The following is a 25,630-nucleotide window of genomic DNA, read 5'->3' as shown; positions in this document are numbered from 1 at the left end:
GACTATAATAAAGAAATACCGTTATATTTAAGAAACACTATATTAAGTAAAACAAATTGGGGAGATATGTTTGAAGAATCTACCTACTGCGTATGGTCTAGTGGATATTGGCTTCCACAATATCGTATAAATGTTTGTAAATCATGTTATTTTGTATTTAGAACGGTCCATAAATATTTAAAAAAGAACATTTTTGTTAATTATGATCACTGTCATGAAGTATTTGATGGTGACGAAATTGTTGAATGTGTATATCAAGAAATGTCCTATTGGTGTCAGAGTTGTTTTAACAAAGTCTTATTCATGATAAAATCACATGAGTCCTGTATTAATAATTTACATGAGATGCCTAGAAATAATCGTTTTGATGATTCTGATATAGACAGTGACATTGATACTTTTGAGGCCGCTATGCAGTAAAAACAATATTCATGGAATGTATCTCTCTCTCTCTCTCTCTCTCTCTCTCATAAATGTAGAATATTGTCGTTTTCTTATAATAAAATTATAATAAAATTATTTTTAAAATTCTTGTGTTTTTTTTTTGTTAGTTTCCAATATATCTTTATGTAATAGCAGTAAAACAATATTCATGAAATGTATCTCTCTTGTCGTTGCGTCAAACGTCACATCGTTACGTCAAACGTCACGTCGTTACGTCAAACGTCACGTCGTTAAGTCAAACGTCAAGTGCTGCGTCAAACGATCATCAAACGTATCTACGTATGAGAATGTTCTCTTTCGTAATATGTCTTCAGAAGAGTACAGACGTCGAATTGAAGAGTTTATTAATAGCATTGGTGAATTAAAGAAAGATATTGCTTTCTATGGAGATAAAAGTGAGGTTATGAAACAAATGCAGAATCTTAGTTTATTTGATAAGAAAGTGACGTGGAGCAGTCTTCACTTGGTGCCTAAAGAAGAGGTCCATCAGTTGGCCCGTAGACTGCCGCAAACTACTTATCCGTTAAGACGTATTCAACCTACACCATGTTCAACAGAACAGAAGGGGATATAAAAAATGAAATTAATTCTGTTTTTGCTATGTCATGTGTAATATTAGTGGCTGTATTTGTTTTAATTTTAAAAATTATTTTGAAAATTGTAAAACGAAAATTCCAATCTTCATGTAATATAAAAGTTGATGAATATACAGAGTGTTTCAATAAAACCCATATTTAAAAAAAAAAAAACTTTATTTATAATGGTAATACAGTATTTAAAAACCAGTGACGGAGACGTTGTACATTTCTTTCAGTACATGAAAATAGTCCAGATGCGTGACAGGGGTTTGGATCTTGAGCAAAGTTTCCAGTTTCACAGGGTGTACCATCAAATTTGCAAACGTCAATAATATGTGGAAAAATACCGAAAATGTGACATTTCTTTTGCAGAAACTCGACTTTTTGTTGTCCTCGAACGTAAATGTAGTCTGCGGCATACATTAACTTGTTTTCTAATATTTCATTTACTTTAGAATATTCTACATCTCCTGAAGAGTATCGAATGCCGTGCACATTTCTTTCCAAGTATGATGTGGTCTTTTTGTCCTCGTTACTTAATGTAGAAAACGGTTGCGGTGGTAAAAATATGTAATGTGAACTTTTGAAGCCAATTTCTATGGTGAGCTCTTTGGCAACGAAAAGACCGTCTACGACAAAACCTTGAATGTCTACAAAAGCTACTCTCATGTTGACGTCTGCTCGAACACTAACTCACACAACATCTAGTTCAAGCTTCTAACAATTTCGGTGAGGGGGAAGTATTCCATTACACAATCGTGAATTATGATGCAATAGACTTTGGTATTTTCGGGAAAACCTATGTTTGCTTCAATGTCAAGTTTCACATCGACTGTGGATGCCTTCATGCTTTCCTCCTGTTTTGAACAATCGATAACAAACAATGCTCGTTTCTTGAAAGAAGAATAATCCAGCAGGGGGCGCTTCTGTGTGGAGTTTGCGTAGTTGGGATAGAATTCAGTATAGTTAAAATAGGCTTCATTGCAATCAGTTTTAGCGAAATCCAATTGCATTCTTTCATTGGGCCAATAGTCACCATTAAGTGACAGTCTTATACTTTGTACGTCGGCATTGTCAAATAAAGTCGGGTCAGCTGTACTCAAGTTACGTTTGCCGGTTTGAAAGAAAACAATAACAACTGAAGTGGATGTCTTGACAGCCCAAACTTCATGTCTTGCTCCTTTAGTAATTGAGGGTAATTCGTGTAACTCCCACTTCCTAAATGGAATAACTATAGGTTGATATTTTTGAATGGATTTCATGAGATTTAATTTTATGTTGTCATTAGGAAAGATATGTTTAACTTTTAGCTCAACGCTTGTAATGTTTAATTTAGCTGTTGTAGTGGAGAGCGTTCCAGAGACATTCTTTTCAGTAATATATAAGCAATCATTATCATTTCGTGCCCGAACTAGTCGTATTGTTTGACGCCCACATGTAATCATTGAATAATCGTTGAAAATGCTGAAAATATGTTTGAGAGGTATTTGAAGGTTGAAGGACTTGTCGCTAACATTCAGAATATGATCTTTCGGGTAATTCCAGCCGGCTATAGCCATATGATTGGAATCTTCTTGGTTATAACAAGTCATAGCACGTACGGCACTCACTATTCCAGGGTCCCGAACTGTTTCCATTTCCCTGGCACTTTCACTGTACGTACATGAATCGAATAGAAAGGCTCCAACATTATTTGCTAATTTTACGTCACCAGCTCCGTGTATTTCAAGCGAACCTTTAATGCACAACAAAGTTTCGCTCATTGCAAAGAACGAATCAACTTGATTAATGCTAAACTCCACAATGTCACTGCAATTGAATGACTTTATAAATGGAGCATAGGTTCTGTATTCAGCCTTTCGAATTGAATCGTCAAACATCGGCTTACGGTAGATATCAAACATTGGAGGCATGTTGTCGTTTTGGCGTTGACGTTTTCCATACATTGTTGTCATTTTTTTTCAATTTAAAACCCAACGATTGCAGAACCAATTTGTTTGCGAACGTGAGTTGCTTCAGCTTTGATGGTAGCTTATCTAATGAAGTTGAATGCTCTGTAGACTGTCTTTTATGATTTATTATTAGCCCCATTTGCTTCGCGCGCTCTAAGCTCCAACACCAACGTACTTAATTCTCCACGAAAGTTTACAGGCTGACCGTCTTGGTCTAAAGCGATGACTTGGTGATATTGGTTATTTCACGCTGTGGTATAACAGGTAAATAGAGCAAATTATGAGGAATTTCGTCTATGGAATATCCTGGATCCACTTGTATGACGAATTCGTATATAGTATGAGCAGGTCTGTTTGCATCGAAGGCTCCAGTGGTAATGTTACAATCGAAGCGAATACTAGATACTTTAATGATTTTGACGGGGAGATCTGACGAGTGTATTTTGTTTGCGTCGAGTATTTTCGGTGAAAAACCCAAAATTCTCCCAAGACTATTATCTTCTTTGAATGAAATTTTGTATTTACTGGAAATTTCACATTTCAACGTATTGTGATTGGGTTTTAGTGAAAATATACCCTCTGGTCTAGTTGAATTGTCCACACCCAATTTATCTCGTATAAACGCCTCAAGATCGGCAATTTCGTAACATCCTGTGGGAAAATCAAAACTTTGAAGCTTGCCCTTGGTATCGTAGTAGTAAAACTTACAATTTTCAATGTTTGGTATACTGTGATAAGAATGAAAAGATCGCAAAGCTATTTCGTAATCATTATTCGGATCGAGCACAATAGGCGTAGTAGGTTGAAAGGTAAATTCATGATTGATGCTGTTTACTCTCAGCAACTGTGACATGGTGACTAATGGAATTCGGGTGATGTTTGAATTTAAATAATACTACTTGTTTATTCTATTTATTGTTACAAAGAAAACAAGTGGCTTGAGAACTCGGAGGACCATCACAATGTGTTGTCCAATCAGGCCGGTTGTAATGGATGAAACAAGGTAGTCGTATTTGTAGTTCAAAATTTCCTCGATATTCATTGGGAAGTTTATGCCACATATCCAACAATTCCCAAGGTCTTACACACTCTATTAGATGTTCAATGGGAAAGTGCTTTAGTTCTTCGGCAGTAAAACTATTCAATGTTTTTCCATGGTAGATATGTTGTAGTAATAGTTCTACGCTCGTCATTGTTGCTGTAGAAATTTCAAACACAAATGTCCGCAATTTATTTGATTGTAGTTTTGATATTGGGTATTGTTGTAGAAAATTCTCGCACTCTTTCCCAGATATTCAACAACTTCTTTCGGCGGCTTCAAATTACCAAATGAATCAAAATACTCTACATCGTTGTTTATCTTTCTGTAAGCCACCCAATGACTCCCACTATTCTTAGAAACATCTAAATTAACCACTGCGCATTCTTGTCTTTGAGGACCGCCTTTGGGGAGGGTGTCTCGCATGAAAACTCCTCGAAAATGTGGTATTTTAAGTAATTTTGCATAATGCGCAATGTCAAAGTCAGATAGTGCGTGATTGGGTAGCTTTATTAGTTTTTTTTTGTTTTTTTAAATACAATCCAAATCCACCTTTTGAATACTTTTTCAAGTATAGGCCAGATCCTATACGTTCCATAGCCTTATTATGACGTACATCTTCCTCCAATTTCTTTTGCGCATGCTTAGCATCAATGACGGTTTTTGCAATCCCAGCAGCACCACCTGACAAAGCTCCAAGTGCCGAAAGACCGGCAAACAAAGGAATAAGTGGTAGGAAACCTCCGGATTTCGCTACAGGTATTACTCGAGGAACCTCGACTTCTTTTTTGCCACCAAATTCATTAATAAGTGCTTTGGCTGCTCGTAAGGCAAACGTTGCGGTGTCTTTCAAAGATGTTCCTCTCTTCAATGACTTTCCCACTTTCAGAATAACATCTCGATGCAAGGAACGACGTTTGCGACGACGACGACAACCCATTCCCAGCTTTCTTTTCACCTTCATTCCGCCTGTTACAAGTAATGCAGCAGCTTTCTCTCCCATTGAAGCGTCTTTTGATTTGACGCGTGCCCAAGCTTTATCTTCAAGTATCTGATCGGCTTTGTGTCGTTCTTCGAGAGACTTATTCTTCCAGTAAGAAATATCGTGTTGTTTACAAGCAGCGTCCAAGGGGTTGATGCCCGGATCTCCACGATCAAGACGTTTTTCCAATTTTGTACCAGCTAAAAAAAAAAAACAATTAATTTTTTCGGAAAAAAATAGTCTTAGCGGTGGTTTACTTACGTCCACAGTACTGATAGCTAGGTAAGTGAAGTTCAATAGGTAGTTTATTGATGAGAGAATTCAAAATACCCTCTCCTTCAAACACCAACATTAAGACTGACACGCTTAATTGGTGACACCTATATTTAAAGAGTAGTACTACGAAAAACGACACACACAATGAAAATAATTCAACAAGAGCAGACTATACCCATTGAAAATCTGGATTTCACCTCAACACCAACTGTTGGCAAACATGGTAAATTGTTGCCAAATTCTTTCCGTGCCATTATATGTGGCCCCAGTGGGTGTGGTAAGACGAATGCCGTGCTGGCGCTCCTATTCAATCCAAATGGCGCGAAATTCAAAAATGTTTATGTCTATTCAAAATCGTTATTTCAAGCAAAGTATCAATTGCTACAAGAAGTTATAGCGCAAGTCAAGGGTGTTGGGTATTTCCCATTTAAAGACAATGAGGAAATAATTAGTCCAGAGAAAGCTCGACCAAATTCCATCTTTTTATTCGATGACGTAGCCTGTGACGGTCAGCAGAAAATTCGTGAATACTACTCCATGTGTAGACATAAAGATATTGATGCTGCATATCTTTGTCAAACATACTCAAAAATACCGAAACAGCTTATTCGCGACAATTGTAATGTTATTGTGTTATTCAAGCAGGATGAGGTGAACTTGAAACATATATTCGACGAACACGTATCTCCAGACATGACGTTTGACACATTCAAAAATGTGTGTTCAAAGTGTTGGTGTGATCGCTATGGTACTTTGGTAATTATGAAGGATTTTACCCTTAATGGTGGTAGGTATCGCAAAGGATTCGATAAATATATAAAATTGTAAGCTGCATCTTCAGTCCATACCAAAATGTCTGACGATAAGGTTGCTAATGCATTGCGCAAGAAAAAAGTGTCCGAACTTGCCAGATCGATTCGCAAAAAATACTTGTCGTTGAAATTAGGTAAATCAGAGCAAGATGAGTCTATTAATAAACTATTCAAGCCGATATCTAAACCACTTGAAGAAATTGTGCAATCCTCAAAGACATTACAAAAAACGATTACAAATTTAAATCCAAAAGAGGAAATAAAGATGGAAGAACCACCTGATGATGTGTTTACACCTTTTCTCGAAACGGAACCGGTGGCCGAAACCGATGAATTCGGAAATATTACACGTTCTGAATCTCCAGAAGAGATGCGCCCCGAAATTTCCCAGGAAGCTATCGCAGACTATTTGGACCAATATCCAGCCATCAGTCATCAGTTCATTGAAGATTACTTCCAAAAAGATGATAAAATTGATAAAAATTATGGTCCGATATACAACGATGAAATCGGTTGGTCATTAGGCAAACGTCGAATTGCATTTGATGGAAAAACCGGTAATATAAACATACTACCTGAGAAAAACAAAGGAGGAAGATATGTAATTGGAACACCAGGCTTGTATGAGCTTCTATTTTACCGAGACCCCAGTTACAATGATCAAGATTTACAGAACTATAAAAATCTTTTGACAACAACTGAAGTTCATTTAGACACGTTAGATCGTCTTAAGGGGTCGAGTACTGAAAAATATCACTACATCATAAAACCTTTATTCAAAACAAAATCTCTAACGACGACGAATAGATCGTCGCAGGTATTGACTCGTCTAAAATCGATTCCTTCAGCAAAAGGAAAAGGCATCGATCGTTTAAGATATAATGATAAACCTATGGAGTATATTTATTGGGATGATGCGAATGAATTGGTGGAACGTTTGAAGTTGTTGATTGCTTCAAAAGAGGCAGGTAATACGTCCCACGACAACGAAATAGTAGCAATTATCAATGAACTCAAGGAGGCTGATATAATAGAATAATACAAGTTGAAACTTGTTCATTTTAATTATGCCAGTCGATAAATTCGGACATAGACATCAAACGTCCTATGCGCGTTTACCAGTGAAAATTACGTTTCCTCATACACAGGAAGGTAATATTGATATTGAAAATGTGAAAATTTGTAATGTTGAGGAACCGACAACAAATAGTGATGCTGCAACAAAAAAATTTGTTGATGTGCAGTTGAATGACCTACGTGCTATCAACTCGCCATTAATTCAAGCACATGGTGTGGTGCTGCACCAACAAGACCGTGATATAAAGGATTTAGCTGTAGGATTGAACGAAATGAGCTTCATAAAACGAAAATCCCCATATTACAGGCGCACATTACTAACTTACAAAATAAAACTAACGAAATTGATACATTTATTTCGCGAAATCCCCCTGTAGCAGCTAGGGATATGGCTACGAAGAAATACGTTGACGATTCAATTGTTGCAGCCAAAATATTTATTCGAAAAGAATTCACTGCTTCTATTAACATGTGTGTTGAGAGCATACGTGAGTTACAAATAGAAATTACAGAAAATATCAGATCCGTCGCTGATATGAAAACTAACGTTTCGGGCATTGTAAACAATATTAAGGTTATGAATACGAATACCGTTAACCGCATTAACAGTCTGGAGCTGAAGCTAGCTGGTAGTACGGCATAATATGTATTCTAAAGAAAAAATTTATCTTGTAAACGAACTCCACAAACCGATACGGAAAAAATTTCCTCGGAGACGCACTATTATTAAGGGTCTTGACGATCTTTGGCAAATGGATCTTGCGGAGATGAGGAATTTTGCATCACAAAATAGGAATCATAAAATGATACTGGTCGTCATTGATTGTTTTTCAAAGTTTGTGTGGACACGTCCACTAAAAACGAAGACCGGAGAGGAGATTACTCGGGCATTCTCGGACATTCTCGCTCACACTAGACGAATACCAAAAAATCTGCAATCTGATCAGGGAAAGGAATTTTACAACAGCAAATTTCAAAATTTAATGAGAAAACACAACATAAATCATTATAGCGTATTTAGTACAATGAAAGCCTCTATGGCAGAGCGAGTTATAAGAACGCTAAAATCGAAACTCTACAAGTATTTCAGTTTAAATGGCACCTACAAATGGATTGATATTCTGCCTGAAATAACTCAAAACTATAACAATACAAAACATTCCACATCAAAATATAAACCTTCTCAAGTCAACAAATCCAACGAAAAATCTATTTTGAATAACACCTATAGTCATTTAAAGATAGCCGGTCCACATAAATTTAAAGTTGGCGACATTGTGCGCATATCCAAGGCAAAGCATGTCTTTGAAAAAGGATATACACCCAATTGGACTACAGAACTATTCAAAATCACCAAAGTTAAAATTACCAATCCTGCTACGTATTTACTTGAAGACATGCAAGGTACACCAATCAGCGGCTGCTTCTATCATGAAGAACTACAGAAAACATCGAATCCAGACATTTACTTAGTTGAAAAGGTGCTCAGAAGAAAGGGTAACAAAATGTACGTCAAGTGGCTTGGTTTGGATAGCAAACACAACAGTTGGATAGAAAATATTGATATTGTATAGATTTTTCCCCCCCCCCGGTTCGCCGCGCTAAAAAAACCTTGAAAGAGCTCTCTATAAATTGGAGTGAGCTTTGGATATCAAACTCAGTTTTAGCAACATGAGTTCCCAAGATAGTGGTATTGTCGACATCGAATCTGATTCGAGTAACTACAGTTCAGAGTTAGATAGAATATTGGAAAACTATGAGACTGCTGCCAAGTCTGAAAACATTTACCTGCTTTCAACACAGTATCCAATTTCGGGGTATGAAGTAAAATGTGGAATAAGTCCTGCAAGATCATTCACACCTGCTGTTATCTTATCTCAACATCTTAAGTTCAGCAAAATATCTTTCAGTACTTATGAATGGAATACCTTTATCTCAATTATGTCACAACAGATCTTTCTTCATACCGGAGACGAGTTTAAACCTGATTCATTACCATGTGGAGATTACTGTACCATCACCCCATTGAATTACGATGACAGTAAGGTAATTTTAGTCAAGAAACATGGTGTTGAGTATTACATGGATGAAGAAGAAGTATCGCAAATTTTAGAATTAAATAATATAATTATACAACGTATATCTGTGTTAGAAAATTTGAATTTTTGTGAATATTATTATAATGTTTTGGATTTCTGTAAAAAAATACCTTCTCCGAAAAGTCCTTTACAAATTTTATACGCATTTTGTTCTATTACACCAAACGATATGTTACACAATGCTCTTAGAGAATTTGTATACTTTTATAAAGTTAAAGTTATCAATGATTTAAATAAATAATTATTATTGTTATTGTTGTTTTTTTTTATGTTACTTTTAAGTCACCCCGTATACGTTACTTTTAACTGTATTTCAGTAATAAGACGCTATCAGTTTACCGCAGATTTTTTTATATTACAAGATTAGCGCTCCCGCTGTTATCATCGCAACGAATCTGTCTCGATTACGTGTGTGATACCTTACATTGACAAAAATCTCTTTTTATTTATACGTTATACTTTTATGTTACAAGATTAGCGAATAATAATGATATATATAATTTTTTAAAACCCAAAGACTTTTAACCGACCTGGTATATCAGCGCTCCCGCTCATCGCAACGAAACTTTACGCATGCGCAAAAACGAAGTCTCTCTCTCTCTCTCTTACACATTGTCTCGCTGCTCTCTCTCTAACACACGGTTTTCCCTATTTCTGTAGTCGTGCATACGTTGTTCATCTACTTGTTCTATTAGCCATCTTGCCCGTCACTATCCTGTAACCCTGACCCCATATGTCGTTTTCAAGGTCTTTCATGAGGTCATTCCAACATCTCTTTTTGGCTTGCAGAATTAGTCTTTTTAGTAGTTTGCCTTGTTCCTTCATACCGTCTTCCCACTTTTGTCTTAGCTGTGGGAGTTTTTCTCGGGTGTATCTACGTCTTTGTTTATTATATTCATTTCTGGCATTTTCAATTTCAGAATTCCACCAGAATGGTTGCATCGAGGTATTAGCGTCATTATTACTGGTGGCATCTTTATATGCCTTCAGTATTTCCTCGTATGTTCCATTACTTTTTTTTAGTATTTCTACGTACTTTTCGGTGTCCAAGTAAGTCCTTTTCCTGTTGTTAGGGCTCATCTTTTTTATTGCTCCTTTCGTTTTTATCTGATATCGAATATGTCCATGGTGTGTGTAGGGATTGACATATTCTATACACCAGTTGGTGATCTTATTATAATGACTGGTATGACAGAGAGTAACATCTATATGTGTTTTGGAGTTACCTCTTTCAAAGGTGTGATGGCCGTTATTGATTGCTACCCATCCTGTTTGGGCCAACCACTCCTCTACCATTTGTCCTTTTATATCAGACATAGGAGATCCCCATATTGCGGATTTCGCGTTTATATCTCCGGCCATTATGGATAGTCGTCTTCCGTTGTTATTGGTAGTTGTATCAAAGGTTTTCTCTATGGCCTTTTGGTATTCTCTATCGCTGATATTCGGTGAGATATAAACGGCCGTCATAGTGGTGCCCTTGGTTTCTATTTGTACGCAGTTATCACCTCGAAGCATCTTATCTATTTCTAAGTTTTTATTTATAATTGCTATCGCCACTCCTGCATTCTTATCTACGAGCCATCCTTTTTTTTGCGATGTTTTTGTTTGGCTCGGATATTATCATAATGTCGATGTGATATTTGTTTGCTTCGTCAAAGGCGATATCATGCGCTATCTTGGACCTTGGGATTTTGTAGTAAAAGTTGGGATTAGCTCCTCTAAGACCTAGGTTAAAATAAATAAATAAATATATAGATAAAAAATAAATAAAACCTTTGTTATCGGCGTGTTGAGAGTATAGGGATCAACCGACAACTTCCTAAAATTGGCCTCCGGTGTATATTGCCGGAACTTTGAGACGACAGCGACAATTACAAACATATTAAAATCTGAATTTCTTCTTATGGAGTATAGATCCTGGACAAAGAGGTTGTAAAAGGACTTTTTGTCCATTTTAATTGATTTAGACCCTCTTTAGCCCTTATTTCCTAGGACTAATTTCCTGTACTCTGAACACCTCATGGTATCCATCCTATGCCCTTCAACTTTGCAGGCCATACATTTCGATACGGCCTTACACTCCTGGGCTCTATGGTTGAACCCACCACAATTAAGGCATTGCTTACTTCTGTCCTCCCCCTTACAGGAGGTCAGACTATGTCCGTCTTCCAGACATCTGAAGTACCTCAGAGGGGCTATTCGCTCCCTCACCCTACAAGCCGACCATCCTATTTTGTTGGTTCTAAGCTCTCTGAGCTTGCCGGCTTTATTGTTTGGAACGGAGAGAAGACACATCTGCCCTCCGAATTTCGTTTTTCTAAATAATTTAATTTCCACCAGACCTGCTAGGCCGGTCTGTTTTTCGACCTCGGCTTTCACCTCCTCCGAGGTGACCGCTGGGTCGAGGTCAGTGACACTGAAAACCGTCCCCCTGTTTCTGGTCGTTACGCTGACCTCCTCCATTTTGTCCTTAATCGCATTTTTTAGGGTCTGTGCCTGACTCCTACCTTTGAGGCGGATGACAATATCACCTCTATTTGTTTTTTTTTTACCTTGTTGATGTTGACGTTGAGGCTCGCAACGTCAACTTTCTCCTTCATGGTTTTTAACATCTCGGCGAAGGGCCTGTCTCCTGTTCTGATCAGGACAGATTCACCCTCCTCCGACCTCCTATCTCTGGAGGCTCTCGGATGTACAACCATGTTGTAGTTCCTACCACTTTTGGTCGTGAATTCAATTATTTTTCTCATGAGAGCTACCTCCCCACCGAGAATGAGGACATTTCGTGTCCTCGCCCAGGTTCTCCCCGACAATGGCGCTGATCATTTCGAAATCTTTATCAGGTTCTCCATTAAGTCTGGCGACATAATGCCTCCAGGCTTTTTTTGTTTTTAAGGAGGTTACCGAATTCTCGATAACCTCGAATTCCCCGGGTTTAAGGGCTTCCGCCAGCTCCCTGATTTCAAAAGTCATATTCTCCGACTCTTTTTCGCTAATTGGATATATTAGGACCATACAGTCCTTCCTATCCAGTGCTCCTCATAGGGAGAATCTTTGTTTTGGAGAACACTTGGTCCTCCCAGTATTTATCTTTGATTCCTCCAAATTCTTTGAAGGAGCCTCCCTTTTTTAGCGCTGCCATGATTTTTTGCCAGTCTCCGCTTTTTTGAGCTTTTCAGCTTCTTTCCTACATTCATTGCATTTTATGCCGCTTAGAGTAATATCGGATGTATTATTTTTTCCATCCGTAACCTTGGTGAATTTTTTTTGCTTTTTTTTCCTCTTTATTCGAGCTTTGACACCAGTAGGGTGTGGTGACCTTTTTCTCGATACCGAGTATCTCCAGGTTTACTCCTGTTTTTTGAGCTGTTTCTTAGCTTCACTCCCCTCTACCCGTCCGTCTAGACGGTCCGAGAAGAGAGGAAGTTACTGAGCCACTCCACCAACGTCAAGGTCTTACAGCTCTTAGGACTGGAACCTAACCTAACCTACCTTTTTTTTGTGAGTGGGAAAATCTTCAAAAGACTTCTGGGAAAGTGTCCCAGGCGTGCTGGATTCACCCGTTACCCGGGCGCCTACCAGCTAAAAACCCACCCTCTTCTCCACCGACGCATGTGGAACCGTTCTTAGCGAACATCGCGTCACATGCGTCGGCTTTATTCTAGACTCCTTTTTCTTTCTTGTGGGTCTATAATTTAAAATAGAAAAAAACACACAAGGGACAGCACATAATAAATACCATATAAACATATATCTAAAAACACTTACTCCCTAAATTTTGTACAGATAAAATACCTACCCTACTTTAAAAAATTTGTATATATAAAAGAACTTTAATTAGTTTGAGTATAAATAAAACTTTCCTAATCTAATTCTACGTTAAAATTTTTACTGTATATTTTTAAAATTATATATATAAAAAAAGCTTATAAATCTAGCTTGTATATATAAAACTTTAAAATTTGTGTATAGACATTTAATAAAAATTTAAAAACTTGTATAAATAAAATAATAAATTAAGACGTCACATGATACTACTACAACATATTAAAAATAGTCACGCCTTCTTTCTTTCTCACCTTCTTCTACCTTCCCAGGTAGCAAGGTCACGTGAAAATGACGTCGGAATCTGGTCATGAGATGACTAGTAATGACCAGTTCAATGACGTGAATATAACGTGAAAATGACCTCCTAATGTCTCGGACCAATGACGTCATTTATATCACATGATTTACACGTCACATAAGACGTGATTTTTAATTGTTGTATGACGTGATTATGGCGTTTACTACTACGTCAATTTGTCCCAGTTTAAAAAATGTTTAATAGGCTTCAATTTGTTTTAATAAAGAAAAAGACTTTACATAGGAAAGGGAGCACACCTATAAAAGGAAACCAAAATATTATTTTGATAAAATTTATTTATCAATAGCATGAAAAACATGATATAACTGCAAAAGAAACTTAAAATTCCAGTTTTCATAAAACAAATTAACAATGTATTGTAATATCTGTTCAAATTAGAAATACTGAATAGTATATGGTTTATTTATTATGAAAGTAATATTTTAAAATGTCAAAATGTCCTGTAAAACAAATGACTGCTCTATTTGCATGAAAAATTGGAAAAAAGAACCTAAAATTGGCTATGAATAATAGGCATCGCCATTAGAGAACCCCTTAATTCAAGAACAATACATTTGGCAGTTATTTTCCCAACAGGCCATATTTTGAGATCTGTGAGATTTTCAACTATGAAAATATTTAAATTGCTGGAAGGATATGGATATGTATATAAGTCTGAATAGCCAAGAAACTCTTTGCCAATAAGATATATTTGACTGTCAGCAGATTTTACTATATTATGAATTTCAACTATTTTATTCCCAATTAAAACATAACTATCCGCCTTAGAATGATTACATGCTGATAATGCTATGCCTGGTAATCTCAATTTATGAAACTGTTGATTCCATTTCAAATTTTCGTCAAAAATAAGTGGTCCCAATGTATGTTTACTTTCCAATTTATACGTAATATTAGATACTGGCTGTGAAATTAAAAAATCCTTTTCAACAAGTCGTCGATGAACTTGTTGTAGGGGATTGGTTGGAGATTTTATTAATGATTTTATCTCTCCCAATTAATTTTCAAACGGAAAAGTCGAAAAATTGTCCAATTTGCCTAATAAATCTACATCATCACAAAGATGTGACATTAAGTGTACATTATAAACCATGAACTCCAAACCATACAAAGATTTTGAATGTTTGATAAATACATTTATGATATTTCTCACAAAAGGGATTTTAAATTTTTCAATATGGCTCTGTGATAACAATATTGAAACAGAAAAATGAAAAGCAAGAAAGTTTTCATATATAGCTAAATCCACAATATCTTTAAGAACCAAAGGACCTAAGTACACTAAAAACATTCTATATTCAGTAGCTTTCCAATAATTTAGTTCATTAAGCGAACGGGGTTTTCGATTGAATTCTACTGGTATCATATTTTTAAGGTTGAGCAATCGTTCTGAAATCATTTTAACTCTCTGATGTTGTAATCTAACCTTCAAGGATCCTGCAATCCAAGTATTCAGTAGCTTTCTAACTACTCCTAAGCAAATGTTGTGCATGTAGTCAATCGGAAAACTACTAATTAGATCAATTGGTAATTCATGAAAACTAGTCTGCGAGATATGATGCTCATCATCCAATTGTAAGCGAAAAGATTCATTCGTGCGTTTCTAACCATTTAAACCATTGAAAACTACCTTGTGTTTATAATATTCTCCGTGAATTGTGCATCTATCACAAGAGGAATATTCTGAGTGGAATTTAGTGCCTTTTAGATAGGCCCTTGCAGGTGCATCGCACACAAAACTATGTACCTCTAATGTGAAGTGTTTGTTACAAATAACAAAACCATTTTGCAATAAATCTTTCAATTCTACTATGAATGGATGAAGAAATGTATTTAAAGGATGTGGTTTATTTTTTCCACAAAAGATGGAAATTGCAAAAGGTCTACTACCAGATATATTTATTAATCCCAAAATAGGCCAAAACTGCATTTTTGAACTTTTGAAGAGTGGAATGCCATCAACATTAAAACTAATTTGAATTTTGTCTACACTAGTATCATTTGAAATAAGCTTAGAAAGAGCACTCCTCAATCCAAAATAACAGAACTGACCAGATTCTATATCCACAATTGGTGTAAATTTTGGGGTTAATAACAATGTACGACTGTCTAAAGGAAGTTCAGGGTGGTAAGGATGAAGCAAATGAAGTAGGTGTGTCAAAGCAGAAAGTGAAATTTTATGTTTTAGAGCCCATTCCGCCAAATCATTAGCAATAGAAGTTTCTGTGCATAATGAATCATTGTTATCAGAACTGATTGATTTATTAACTTTAACAGATGATGTACTAGTATTACTTGTGTTGCTGCTAATAGTATCATTGAAAAAAAAGCAGTCATTTGTTTCATCAACATTTTCTGCACCTCGTCCAGGGTTAACAGAGGTTCTTGACATATATTGAAATTCTTGTTTGGTCGCTTGTAAAGCCCTTCTACACTTTTGTCTTGAACCAACCAATTCTTTCAACTTACGTTTTGACATTTTTAAAAATAAAAATATATGCTAATAATTCATAAAAAGTAGTTGATAATACAATCAAACCAGAGCACCAGCATTTCTTTTTTGCTCACGTTGTTTGGCATGTTTTAGCCATATTTTGATAGCATTTTCCACATCTGCTTGAGAGGTCAAGGGAGTTTTGATTAGTATGGCACCTGTAACGAAATAAATGAGTGGTTATTTAATGAGAATTATCACTGTCGCAGAAATAAAAAAATAGTATTATTCTATTATGCTTTATGAAGGACGAATTTAGGCAGTACCACAAAAAAACAACGAATAGTACTTACGAATGATGACAGATTTCACTAAAGTGTTGGAAAATGGCACTTTATTGTTTCTCTGCCCAGCAAAATTATACAATTTGGCCAAACCGTTGGTCAAGAGTTGTCTCATGATTCTATTAACATGAGCTGTGGTGCCATTTCCTCCAATTGAGGAAAGGTAGGATGCCTAAAGCAAAAAATAAACCTACTATAATAGACCTCTATAATAAAACTATCACAAAATTCTATTTTAGAGTAAGTACAATAAATATTTAGATTACAATTACACTTAAATCAATGGGAGATGTCTAATTCTTAATTCACTTTTAATGAAATTCTATGTAAAAAGTACTTACCAAATCATTAAATTTTTCTTGGGATTTCAAATATTGTTCCAAATTTTCAAACCTCCTTTGATCGTCTATTGGAAACTGCACGGGTATGTCATTGGGTAGACTAGCAACTACTGAACTACTGAGTTTTTTAAGAGTCTTTACTTCCTTGACCTCTCCTCTCAACTTTTTCAATTCCAGAAAAATTTTCTCTAAATCTATTATATATATAAAAAAAACAATTATTCACAGTATTAAACAAATAGAAGAACCTACTTTTTGGATGAATTCTATCTGTATTCTCTTCAGACTGTATATTGGAAGTTGTTTGAATTGATTGCGAATGTGATCCCCCAGGTGTTTGAGAAAGCAATTCTGTACTTTGTCTAGTGGAAGTTGGTGGAGATATTTATGAATTTGGTTTCACAATCGGCCTAGAAGCTGACTTACCTAAAACAAAAGAAGAATTCTAATTTTTTATTATTTATTTTCAGTGTCAGATTGTACGCTTAGTATCTACGCTAACTGCGTAGAGCTCAGTTTGATCTCATACCTATTAATATCTATAAAAATATTTCATCCTCTTAAAAAATTATTTGTAAATAAAAAAATAAGTTAGACATTATTTCGATTAAAGCTATTTTAAATAGAAACATATTTATAGAAAAGTGTACTTACCAGAGCCACTCACAGAAATATATTTTTGGAAAGATGGAGGCCTTATCAGATTTGATACTGTTTCTCCTTCACTTTCACTGTCACTCAAAATCCTTCTACTAACGAATTTTCTCCTAGTTCGCTCTCCCTCACAATCTGAAGTAAGGTTGTCCGAATTATATTCGCCTTGTTGAGATCATCTGAAAAATAAAAAACAAATATGTATAACAAATACCCAGAACCACACCACAACTCGTTAAAATTCTTTTGAAAATATAAACTTAATGGAACAAAACTAAATCACGCACCACATTCAAAAAATATTCTTTTTACTCCAGACAACTTCCAATTATGTTCATTTGGTTCTTCACATAGTGTGAGAGCCCTATTGAAAGCAGCACTCGTTCTGTATGGTGGCCACAAAACATTCTGCTTCAAAGGGATGAACCAGGAAGAATGAACCAAACCTATTAAACCATTTTCGGAAAATTCTACACCCACAAATGCCATTCTTACCATAAAACTACAAAATAAAGGTCGAAACTCATACCACTGCTAAATACCAAGTTAATAAAAATGCATAAAATCTACTTCTATTTGAGACAAACAAGGTAAATCATAGCACTACAAATATAGCCATTTAAGTCAATGTATGAAGTTAAGACATATGGTTTATTGAGTTTCTTCATCTATTTGAGCGCTAAAATTTTGGAGGCAATTTATTCAATCAATACCTCCAATTGGCTATTTCACAATCATAAATGTTTCGCTTGAAACATGAAAATTATAACTGAATAAAATTAAGAATTGAGAAATTGAATTATCATTTTCGACCATACATGCCATAACCTTTAACCAGATATATTCAAATCAAAAAATATAAATAACTATAATAATTATTATACTTACCACAATGGAACAACAGAAAAACTAAAAACACTAATAGCAGCACCGCAGATCATCTAACTATTATTAAATAAAATATATATTCATAATAAAATATATAATCATAATAACCAAGCCGGTTTGTGATTAATATAAAATCACAATGGCCGTTCGTTCGTTCGTTGTGGATGGCGGGTTATCATCATCATGTTGGCTAGCGCCGCCAATTATAAATTTTTATAGGAAGTTTCTTAAAAAAAATTATTTATAGATATTAGAGAATATTATAGGTTTTGTTTAAATACTATATAAAAAGATCTCAATTTTTTTGGACTTAATAAATAAAAAAATGCTGGAATTTTCAGTGTCATGGTTGTTTATTATCGAAAATAGCCTCACAAAATAATTACATTAGTCACAAAATAAAACAAATGAAATATATCTGATTTTTTCAGATGAGTTATCACTAGATAGTCTCGTCATTATGACGTGACAAGATGTCGTGTTATACACGTCAATTATTTGACGTTATTATCACGTCGATTTTTGGTGGTCTCAGTGTTTTCGACCAGTGATCACCAAATGTTGACGTCATTATGACGTGCCCTTGCTAGTTGGGTTACTCCAACCCATCTTGAAGTGGTCTTTTCTTTTTTTGGGGATATTGGTCGTGAAACATTTTTCCTTCATTGTGTAAAAAAATGGTTGGCCCATTTTCTTTTCTTCCATCTACAAAATGACTACTACACAAAAAAGCTCCGGGACCTGGTTCTGTTGTTCTTCTACAAATATTGTGAAAAAATAAAATTTTAAAGAGTTATAAAATTCATCATTATATACCTTGTTGGCTTTATCCATTTGCTTCTAACTTTTGGATCCTTTGGAAATCTATAAAACTTACAACGCTCTCTGACATTGTAATGCTTACAGCCAGGTGCCCAATACTGCACCATTATTATTTAGATGAAAAACGCTAAAATTAGATATAAAACATGAGAAAAGAATTAGAACAATTGTTATTTTTGTAAACGAAACTAACTGTTTCTGAATAATTCCACTTATAAATAGAAATTCATGAAAACTCATCAGGTAAGTAATCAAAAAGGCTTTTGAAGTGTGGAGTAACAGTTCAAAGTTTAAATTTGAATTAATACACAAAATACGGCCTTATGCTCCCGATATATCTATTACAGTTGTACGGGGAAAGCACTATTTTCGAGCAAATTGCCAAGGTAGAGGTGAGTGCTCCAGTACATTTGATGGCCCCGGAAAGGTGTTGGCACATGCTTATTTCCCAAAAGGCAACAGTTGTATAGAGCTTCATATTGATGCTGATGAGAAGTGGGATTTAAGTTTGGATGGATCAAGTTCAGAAGATCAGACTAGCCTACTTATGGTATTAATTCATGAAATTGGGCATATTTTAGGAATTGCTCACAGTGATATTGAGACAGCAATAATGTATCCATGGTATCAATTCAACATTGCTTCTAAATTGGATGAGGATGATAAAATTGCCCTTGAAGCTCTTTATAGACCAATCAATACATATGTAAATAATCCTTTCAAACCCACATCAGTGCTGCCACCGACTACAGACACTTGCACATCAACCAAATGAATCGGATAAAAATTTATGCGTCATAACACCGGAGTATATGTTCATTGCCATGGCTGGTGAATTTGAAAATTACCATTTATATATTATTAATGAAAATTCCCTATGGAAAATTGATTTGAACTCGAAACTTATTCCCTCGCAACCAGAAATATTCGATGATTATTTATCTGAAGAAGTGGGTCCCATAATTCAGATTTTTCAAAGTTCTTCAGATAATTTAATAGCAGTCAATGACCGTAAATACTATGTAGCAGATTTTTCCGCTCTACAAATACTTGAGGAAAATAATTTAATTATACCTAAGAATTCTCAAATAAACACAATGTTTCAAAGCAATCATGGGAAAATATATGTATTTTATAACAGTAATTATATTGAATTTGACAAGAACTTGAAAACTGTTCGGAATAGAGGACAAATAAAAGATATTTTCCCTGGACTACCCACAGATGTTACAGGAGCATTCCAGTACATTGACGGACACATGTACTTTTTCAAAAACACCACATACTACAAATATATTGAGTTTACCAAAAAACTTGTTGCAGCCGGACCCTGTAATTGGAACGTGTTCGATATTCCATGTCCAAATGGAGACCTTTTAAATCATCTCAAAATTTTATTAACAAAAATAATTTCTTTTTATCAATGATGTTGTATATTTTAAATAAACTCTTATTAAAATTTTTTTTTTTTGAAATTCCCGAACGCCAATCTTAAGATAACTTTTACCTATTAATAAGAAATTTTTTGATAACGCAGGAAATTGAAAAGAATATTTCTAAACCAAATGGACCACATGTACAGGAAATAGTGAAAATTTATTAGAATATTCGGAAACCATATGGACCACATTTACAGGAAATTACAAAATTACAAAATTATCACAAATAAAATATTTTTCTAGAACATTCTATCACAATCGTATGGAGATAGTGACATGAGTATAAATAAGATGTTGCATTGTGTTGGAGTCGGTCTCTTCCACTGCCAGCAAGAGAAACCAGCTCTGAAGAACAATTACTAGTATCTGTTAAAATTGTGCCTTAACAAAAAATGGATGGATTTAAAAAAAATTAACGCAACGTCTCTAATTACAGAGAGAAAACCAATAACAAAAATACAAGATCTACCTTTGAATACTCTGAGGGCTATAAAGAAGGCAAAAATAGTCAATTCCAAATTCGGAGAATCAGTTTTATTGGATTTAGATACAGAAGTAGTGTTTTTACCGCAAAGAGTCACAAGTGTCTACAAACCAGTCATTGAAGAATTTGAAAAGGAAAAATACGGAATTATATTCAAGGGATTAGTGGATGTTGGAAAAAATCAACGGCTAGCGTCATTTGAAATTGAGGAACTATAGACGTGCCTAAGACACACACAGAGAGAGAGAGAGGTGAGTACCATGAATATTGTAAAAAAATCTGAAAATTTACTGCAAGTCATTAAAAATGTCAGAAAAATATTGTTTGATAAGATAACGGATAGAGATGTGGAAATTTGGTTGAATCGATTGAAAAAACAAATTAAAGTATGTAATTTGACAATTAAAAAAGGAGGACTGCATGTAGGTACAATTAGGAAATTACAAACATACATACAAGACATTTCAAACATTTTAAACAACTTATTTCAAATAGGAATATAGGTATGGGGCTGAATAATAAACTGAAAAATAGGGTTAAATGGAAAAATGTAGCTTCTGCATTTACAAGAAGAATTAAAACCGGACTTATAGTAAATTTATATCATAAGGACTTAACGTAATTTTTAAATGATTGTCAAATAATTTTTAAAAATAAAATAAGGGAAATTTTTAGGAAAAAATATTCTGTTGTTAAAGTTTATGTTTGTTTTTGTGGAGAGTTCATTAAAAAATCTGGTGAAAATGAAATTTCTAGTTTCCATTATTTTAAGACTAAAAATTCTATTATCGATGTATCGACCGATATGGAGCGATGGTTTTTCGAGAACGTCAAAGATAAAATTAATTTTAAATTATCAGAATTTCAAGAGAGGGACTCTGGTTTTGCATTAAGTAAAATTATTTCTTTAGAAGTAAATTTCAATCAATTTGAAATTGGAAACGGCTCATCTTATATTAAACTTCCAGAACCTATTCAAAAAAAGCGAGGGTGCATAAACATTAAAAATTCTGACCAAGCATGTTTTTATTGGTCAATTGTTAGTGCTTTGTACCCAGCCAAAAATCATAAAGAACTCACTTCCTCATATCCATATTATAGCACAGTCTTGAATACACAAGACTTGGAAGCTCCGATGCCCCTGCATCAAATTTCAAAGTTTGAAAAATCTAATAACATTTCCGTCAATGTCTATGCCTTGGATTTAATTGAAATAAATAATAAAAAACCATTTTACAAAGTATATCCAGTAAGACTTGCTAAATCAATACACGAGAAACATGTAAATCTTTTATTAATTCAAAATACATATTTTCCAAAGCTAAACGATTATGGAGCACCTCCTATAGATAATGACAATTCAGAAATCACATATCACTACTGCTGGATCAAAGATTTGCCACGTTTAATTAATAGTCAGTTAAGTAAAACTACATATAAAAAATTTATTTGCAATCGCTGCATAAATTATTTCAGTAGTGAACGTAAATTGAATGTCCACTTGAAATTATGCTCTGAATTAAATAATTATAAAATGTCTTTTCCAAAATATGAATCTGTTAGTTTTAGAAATTATATATATAAACAAACTACGCCTTTTGTAGTTTATGCCGACTTTGAGTGCATGCTAGAACAATTTACAGATAAAACACAGCTTCATAATAAGACAAATAAATATCAAAAACATATAGCATATAGTGCTGGTTACTATGTAAAATGTAGCTACAACGAAGACTTGAGTTTTTTCAAGAGCTACAGAGGTAGAGATTGCATGGATTGGTTTGCAAATGAATTATCGAATTTAGCTGAAAGTATTAAATCAGAAATTAAAACTATTACACCTATGGAAGAAAAACCAGATTTACGTGTGACAACAATGTGTCACATATGTGAAAAGGGTTTTTCCTCTACAGATATCATTGTTAGAGATCACGATCATTTTACGGGGAAGTTTAGAAATTTTGCACATCAAGCATGCAATTTAAATTTCAAAAAACTGTTTGTTGTACCTACAGTTTTCCATAACTTAAGTAACTACGATAGCCATTTCATCAATTCGGAATTAAGTAAAAGAGGAAACATCAGTTTACTCCCCATAAATAAAGAAAAATATATTTCATTTACACTTAACGATTCAAATACAAATATAAAATTTCGATTCATAGATTCACTGAGGTTTTTGGGTGCTTCCTTGGAAGAATTGGCTGCTACATTGAATGATAATGATTTAAAAATTTCCAAAAGAGAATTTAGTAATTTAAGTGTCGAACAATTTAAATTAATAGCCAAAAAAGGGGTTTTCTGTTGGGATTTTATAGATAGTTGGGAAAAATTAAATACTTGTGAACTACCACCAATAGAGGCATTTTATAATAAATTGGAGGATAAAAACATCAGTATTGAGAAGTATTCTCATGCTCATGCAGTGTGGAAATCATTTGATATTGAAAATTTGGGTCAGTATTCTGATCTGTACTTAAAGACCGATGTTTTACTTTTATCAGATGTTTTCGAACAATTTCGAAGAAAATGTTCAATTACTTATGGTTTAGACCCTGCATGGTACTATACAATGCCTGGATATACTTGGGACTGTATGTTGAAATATGTGGGATGTAAATTAGAGTTATTGCATGACGTAGACATGATCATGTTTATCGAGAAAGCAATTCGAGGAGGAATTTCGGTTTGTAGCAGAAGATTATCGAATGCTAACAATAAGTACATGCCTGAATATGATTCTACAAAACCCTCAAAGTACTTACTCTACCTGGACGTCAATAATTTATACGGGTGGGCTATGTGTGAACCATTACCATACGGAGGATTTGAATGGTTAGATAATGAAAATTTTGATGTTATGTCTGTGGTAGATAATTCTTCCGTAGGATATATGTATATTACAAGTAGACTTGGAGTATCCACATGAATTACATGATCTTCACAGAGATTTTCCATTTGCTCCCGAACACCGCAAGCTTGTAGGCTCAAATTATTCCAAATTAATGACAACGCTTTATTGTAAAAAATAATACACAGTTCACTATCGTAATTTAAAACAAATGTTAGCCAACGGTTTGAAAATTAAAAAGATACATAAAATTCTGAAATTCAATCAATCTGCATGGCTGCGGCCCTATATCGAACTAAATACTCGTTTGAGGGCTGCAGCTACCAATGACTTTGGAAAGTGTGTTTGGAAAGACGATGGAAAATATACGGAAGCACCGAATTGTAAAACTTGTTAAAACCTGGAATGGTCGATACAGCGCCAAAAATTTGATATCTAGTGTTAGGTTTCATAGTCGAACAGTTTTTAATGAAAACCTAATTGCAGTAGAACTCACTAAATCAGAATTGGTTTTCAATAAGCCTCTTTATGTTGGTATGACAGTTTTGGATTTGTCGAAGCTGTGTATGTATCAATTCCATTATGATTACATGATTCCGAAATTGGGTATTGATAGATGTAAATTAATGTATATGGACACAGACAGTTTTGTGTATGAGCTTATCTGTGATGATGCATATGAGGAGGTGCTAAAAGCTGATTTAACAAAATTATGTAAACTGTTCAAATGATTTCAAAGAAAAAAATATTACTCAACGCTGTATTAGGTCATATGCTCATAACGTATATAGCATAGAACATAGAACAAAAATTGCGCTAAGTCCTCATGACGATAAAAGATATTTGATTACCAATAGTTATGATACGCTGCCGTGGGGTCATTATAGTATTCCAAACTTACTCTCTTGTAGATAATGAACTCCTCAACATTAATGGAATTATGCATCATAAAAATTTGTGAAACGATAAAGTCAGCAGCCGATTTCGCAGAGCAATCCCCTCTTCCTCGGAAATTGACCGAAAAAATTGTGAAAAAATTTCCTGTTTACAAATGGAATGCGATGATAAAAGAGGCTGAGAGTAATCCAAATTCTTCATCCATTGGAATAGAATATATTGACTATAATAAAGAAATACCGTTATATTTAAGAAACACTATATTAAGTAAAACAAATTGGGGAGATATGTTTGAAGAATCTACTTACTTCGTATGGTCTAGTGGATATTCGCTTCCACAATATCGTATAAATGTTTGTAAATCATGTTATTTTGTATATAGAACGGTCCATAAATATTTAAAAAAGAACATTTTTGTTAATTATGATCACTGTCATGAAGTATTTGATGGTGACGAAATTGTTGAATGTGTATATCAAGAAATGTCCTATTGGTGTCAGAGTTGTTTTAACAAAGTCTTATTCATGATAAAATCACATGAGTCCTGTATTAATAATTTACATGAGATGCCTAGAAATAATCGTTTTGATGATTCTGATATAGACAGTGACATTGATACTTTTGAGGCCGCTATGCAGTAAAAACAATATTCATGGAATGTATCTCTCTCTCTCTCTCTCATAAATGTAGAATATTGTCGTTTTCTTATTATAAAATTATTCCTGTGTTTTTGCGGTATTATGAACGGTGGCGGTTCATAATGCCACATCAAAATATCTGTTTTATCATAGTTTTTTAGTATGCGTTTTAGGTGATTTATATGAGCGTTGTTAGTGTTAGACATAAGTCTGTGCCCAACAGGGCTTTATTAGAAATGTATTTTTATTTTTTATTCTTTCCACTGGTCATTGTGATGTCATCCTTCATGTATAAGTGTTATACTATGACAGTCACGAGAGTAATAAAGAGTTTCAGCGATAATGTGAGCTTTTATTTAAGAAAAAGCAGTAAAAACAATATTCATGGAATGTATCTCTCTCATAAATGTAGAATATTGTCGTTTTCTT

The 25,630-nt window shown here is 34.4% G+C and overlaps 3 protein-coding genes and 2 long non-coding RNA genes across 5 annotated transcripts; all 5 read right to left on the bottom strand.

Annotated features, from left to right (window-relative positions):
* Nucleotides 1–1,177: 1,177 nt before the first annotated feature.
* Nucleotides 1,178–5,365, bottom strand: LOC130449810 (uncharacterized). The gene is made up of 2 exons (XM_056787830.1): nucleotides 5,257–5,365; nucleotides 1,178–5,195 (listed from the first exon to the last, which is right to left on the bottom strand). The coding sequence occupies exons 1-2, from the start codon at nucleotides 5,345–5,347 to the stop codon at nucleotides 4,498–4,500; spliced, it is 789 nt and encodes a 262-aa protein (XP_056643808.1). The 5' UTR covers nucleotides 5,348–5,365; the 3' UTR covers nucleotides 1,178–4,497.
* LOC130449162 (uncharacterized) lies at nucleotides 1,727–2,968 on the bottom strand. The gene has a single exon (XM_056786839.1). It carries the CDS (start codon nucleotides 2,966–2,968, stop codon nucleotides 1,727–1,729), a length of 1,242 nt encoding a protein of 413 aa, XP_056642817.1.
* Nucleotides 5,366–9,934: 4,569 nt separating the features above from the next.
* On the bottom strand, nucleotides 9,935–10,777 carry LOC130449161 (uncharacterized). Its single transcript, XM_056786837.1, has one exon. It carries the CDS (start codon nucleotides 10,775–10,777, stop codon nucleotides 9,935–9,937), a length of 843 nt encoding a protein of 280 aa, XP_056642815.1.
* Nucleotides 10,778–16,486: 5,709 nt separating this feature from the next.
* Nucleotides 16,487–18,237, bottom strand: LOC130449633 (uncharacterized). The gene is made up of 3 exons (XR_008910477.1): nucleotides 17,183–18,237; nucleotides 16,781–16,954; nucleotides 16,487–16,722 (listed from the first exon to the last, which is right to left on the bottom strand). It is a non-coding gene; the product is annotated as an uncharacterized LOC130449633 (long non-coding RNA).
* Nucleotides 18,238–18,413: 176 nt separating this feature from the next.
* On the bottom strand, nucleotides 18,414–21,255 carry LOC130449816 (uncharacterized). Its single transcript, XR_008910504.1, has 2 exons — nucleotides 18,887–21,255; nucleotides 18,414–18,828 (listed from the first exon to the last, which is right to left on the bottom strand). It is a non-coding gene; the product is annotated as an uncharacterized LOC130449816 (long non-coding RNA).
* Between the last annotated feature and the right edge of the window lie 4,375 nt (nucleotides 21,256–25,630).

The sequence above is a fragment of the Diorhabda sublineata genome, chromosome 10 (assembly GCF_026230105.1).
Source record: "Diorhabda sublineata isolate icDioSubl1.1 chromosome 10, icDioSubl1.1, whole genome shotgun sequence".
Classification (NCBI taxonomy): Eukaryota; Metazoa; Arthropoda; class Insecta; order Coleoptera; family Chrysomelidae; genus Diorhabda; species Diorhabda sublineata.
This window is presented reverse-complemented; position numbering and strand designations above follow the sequence as displayed.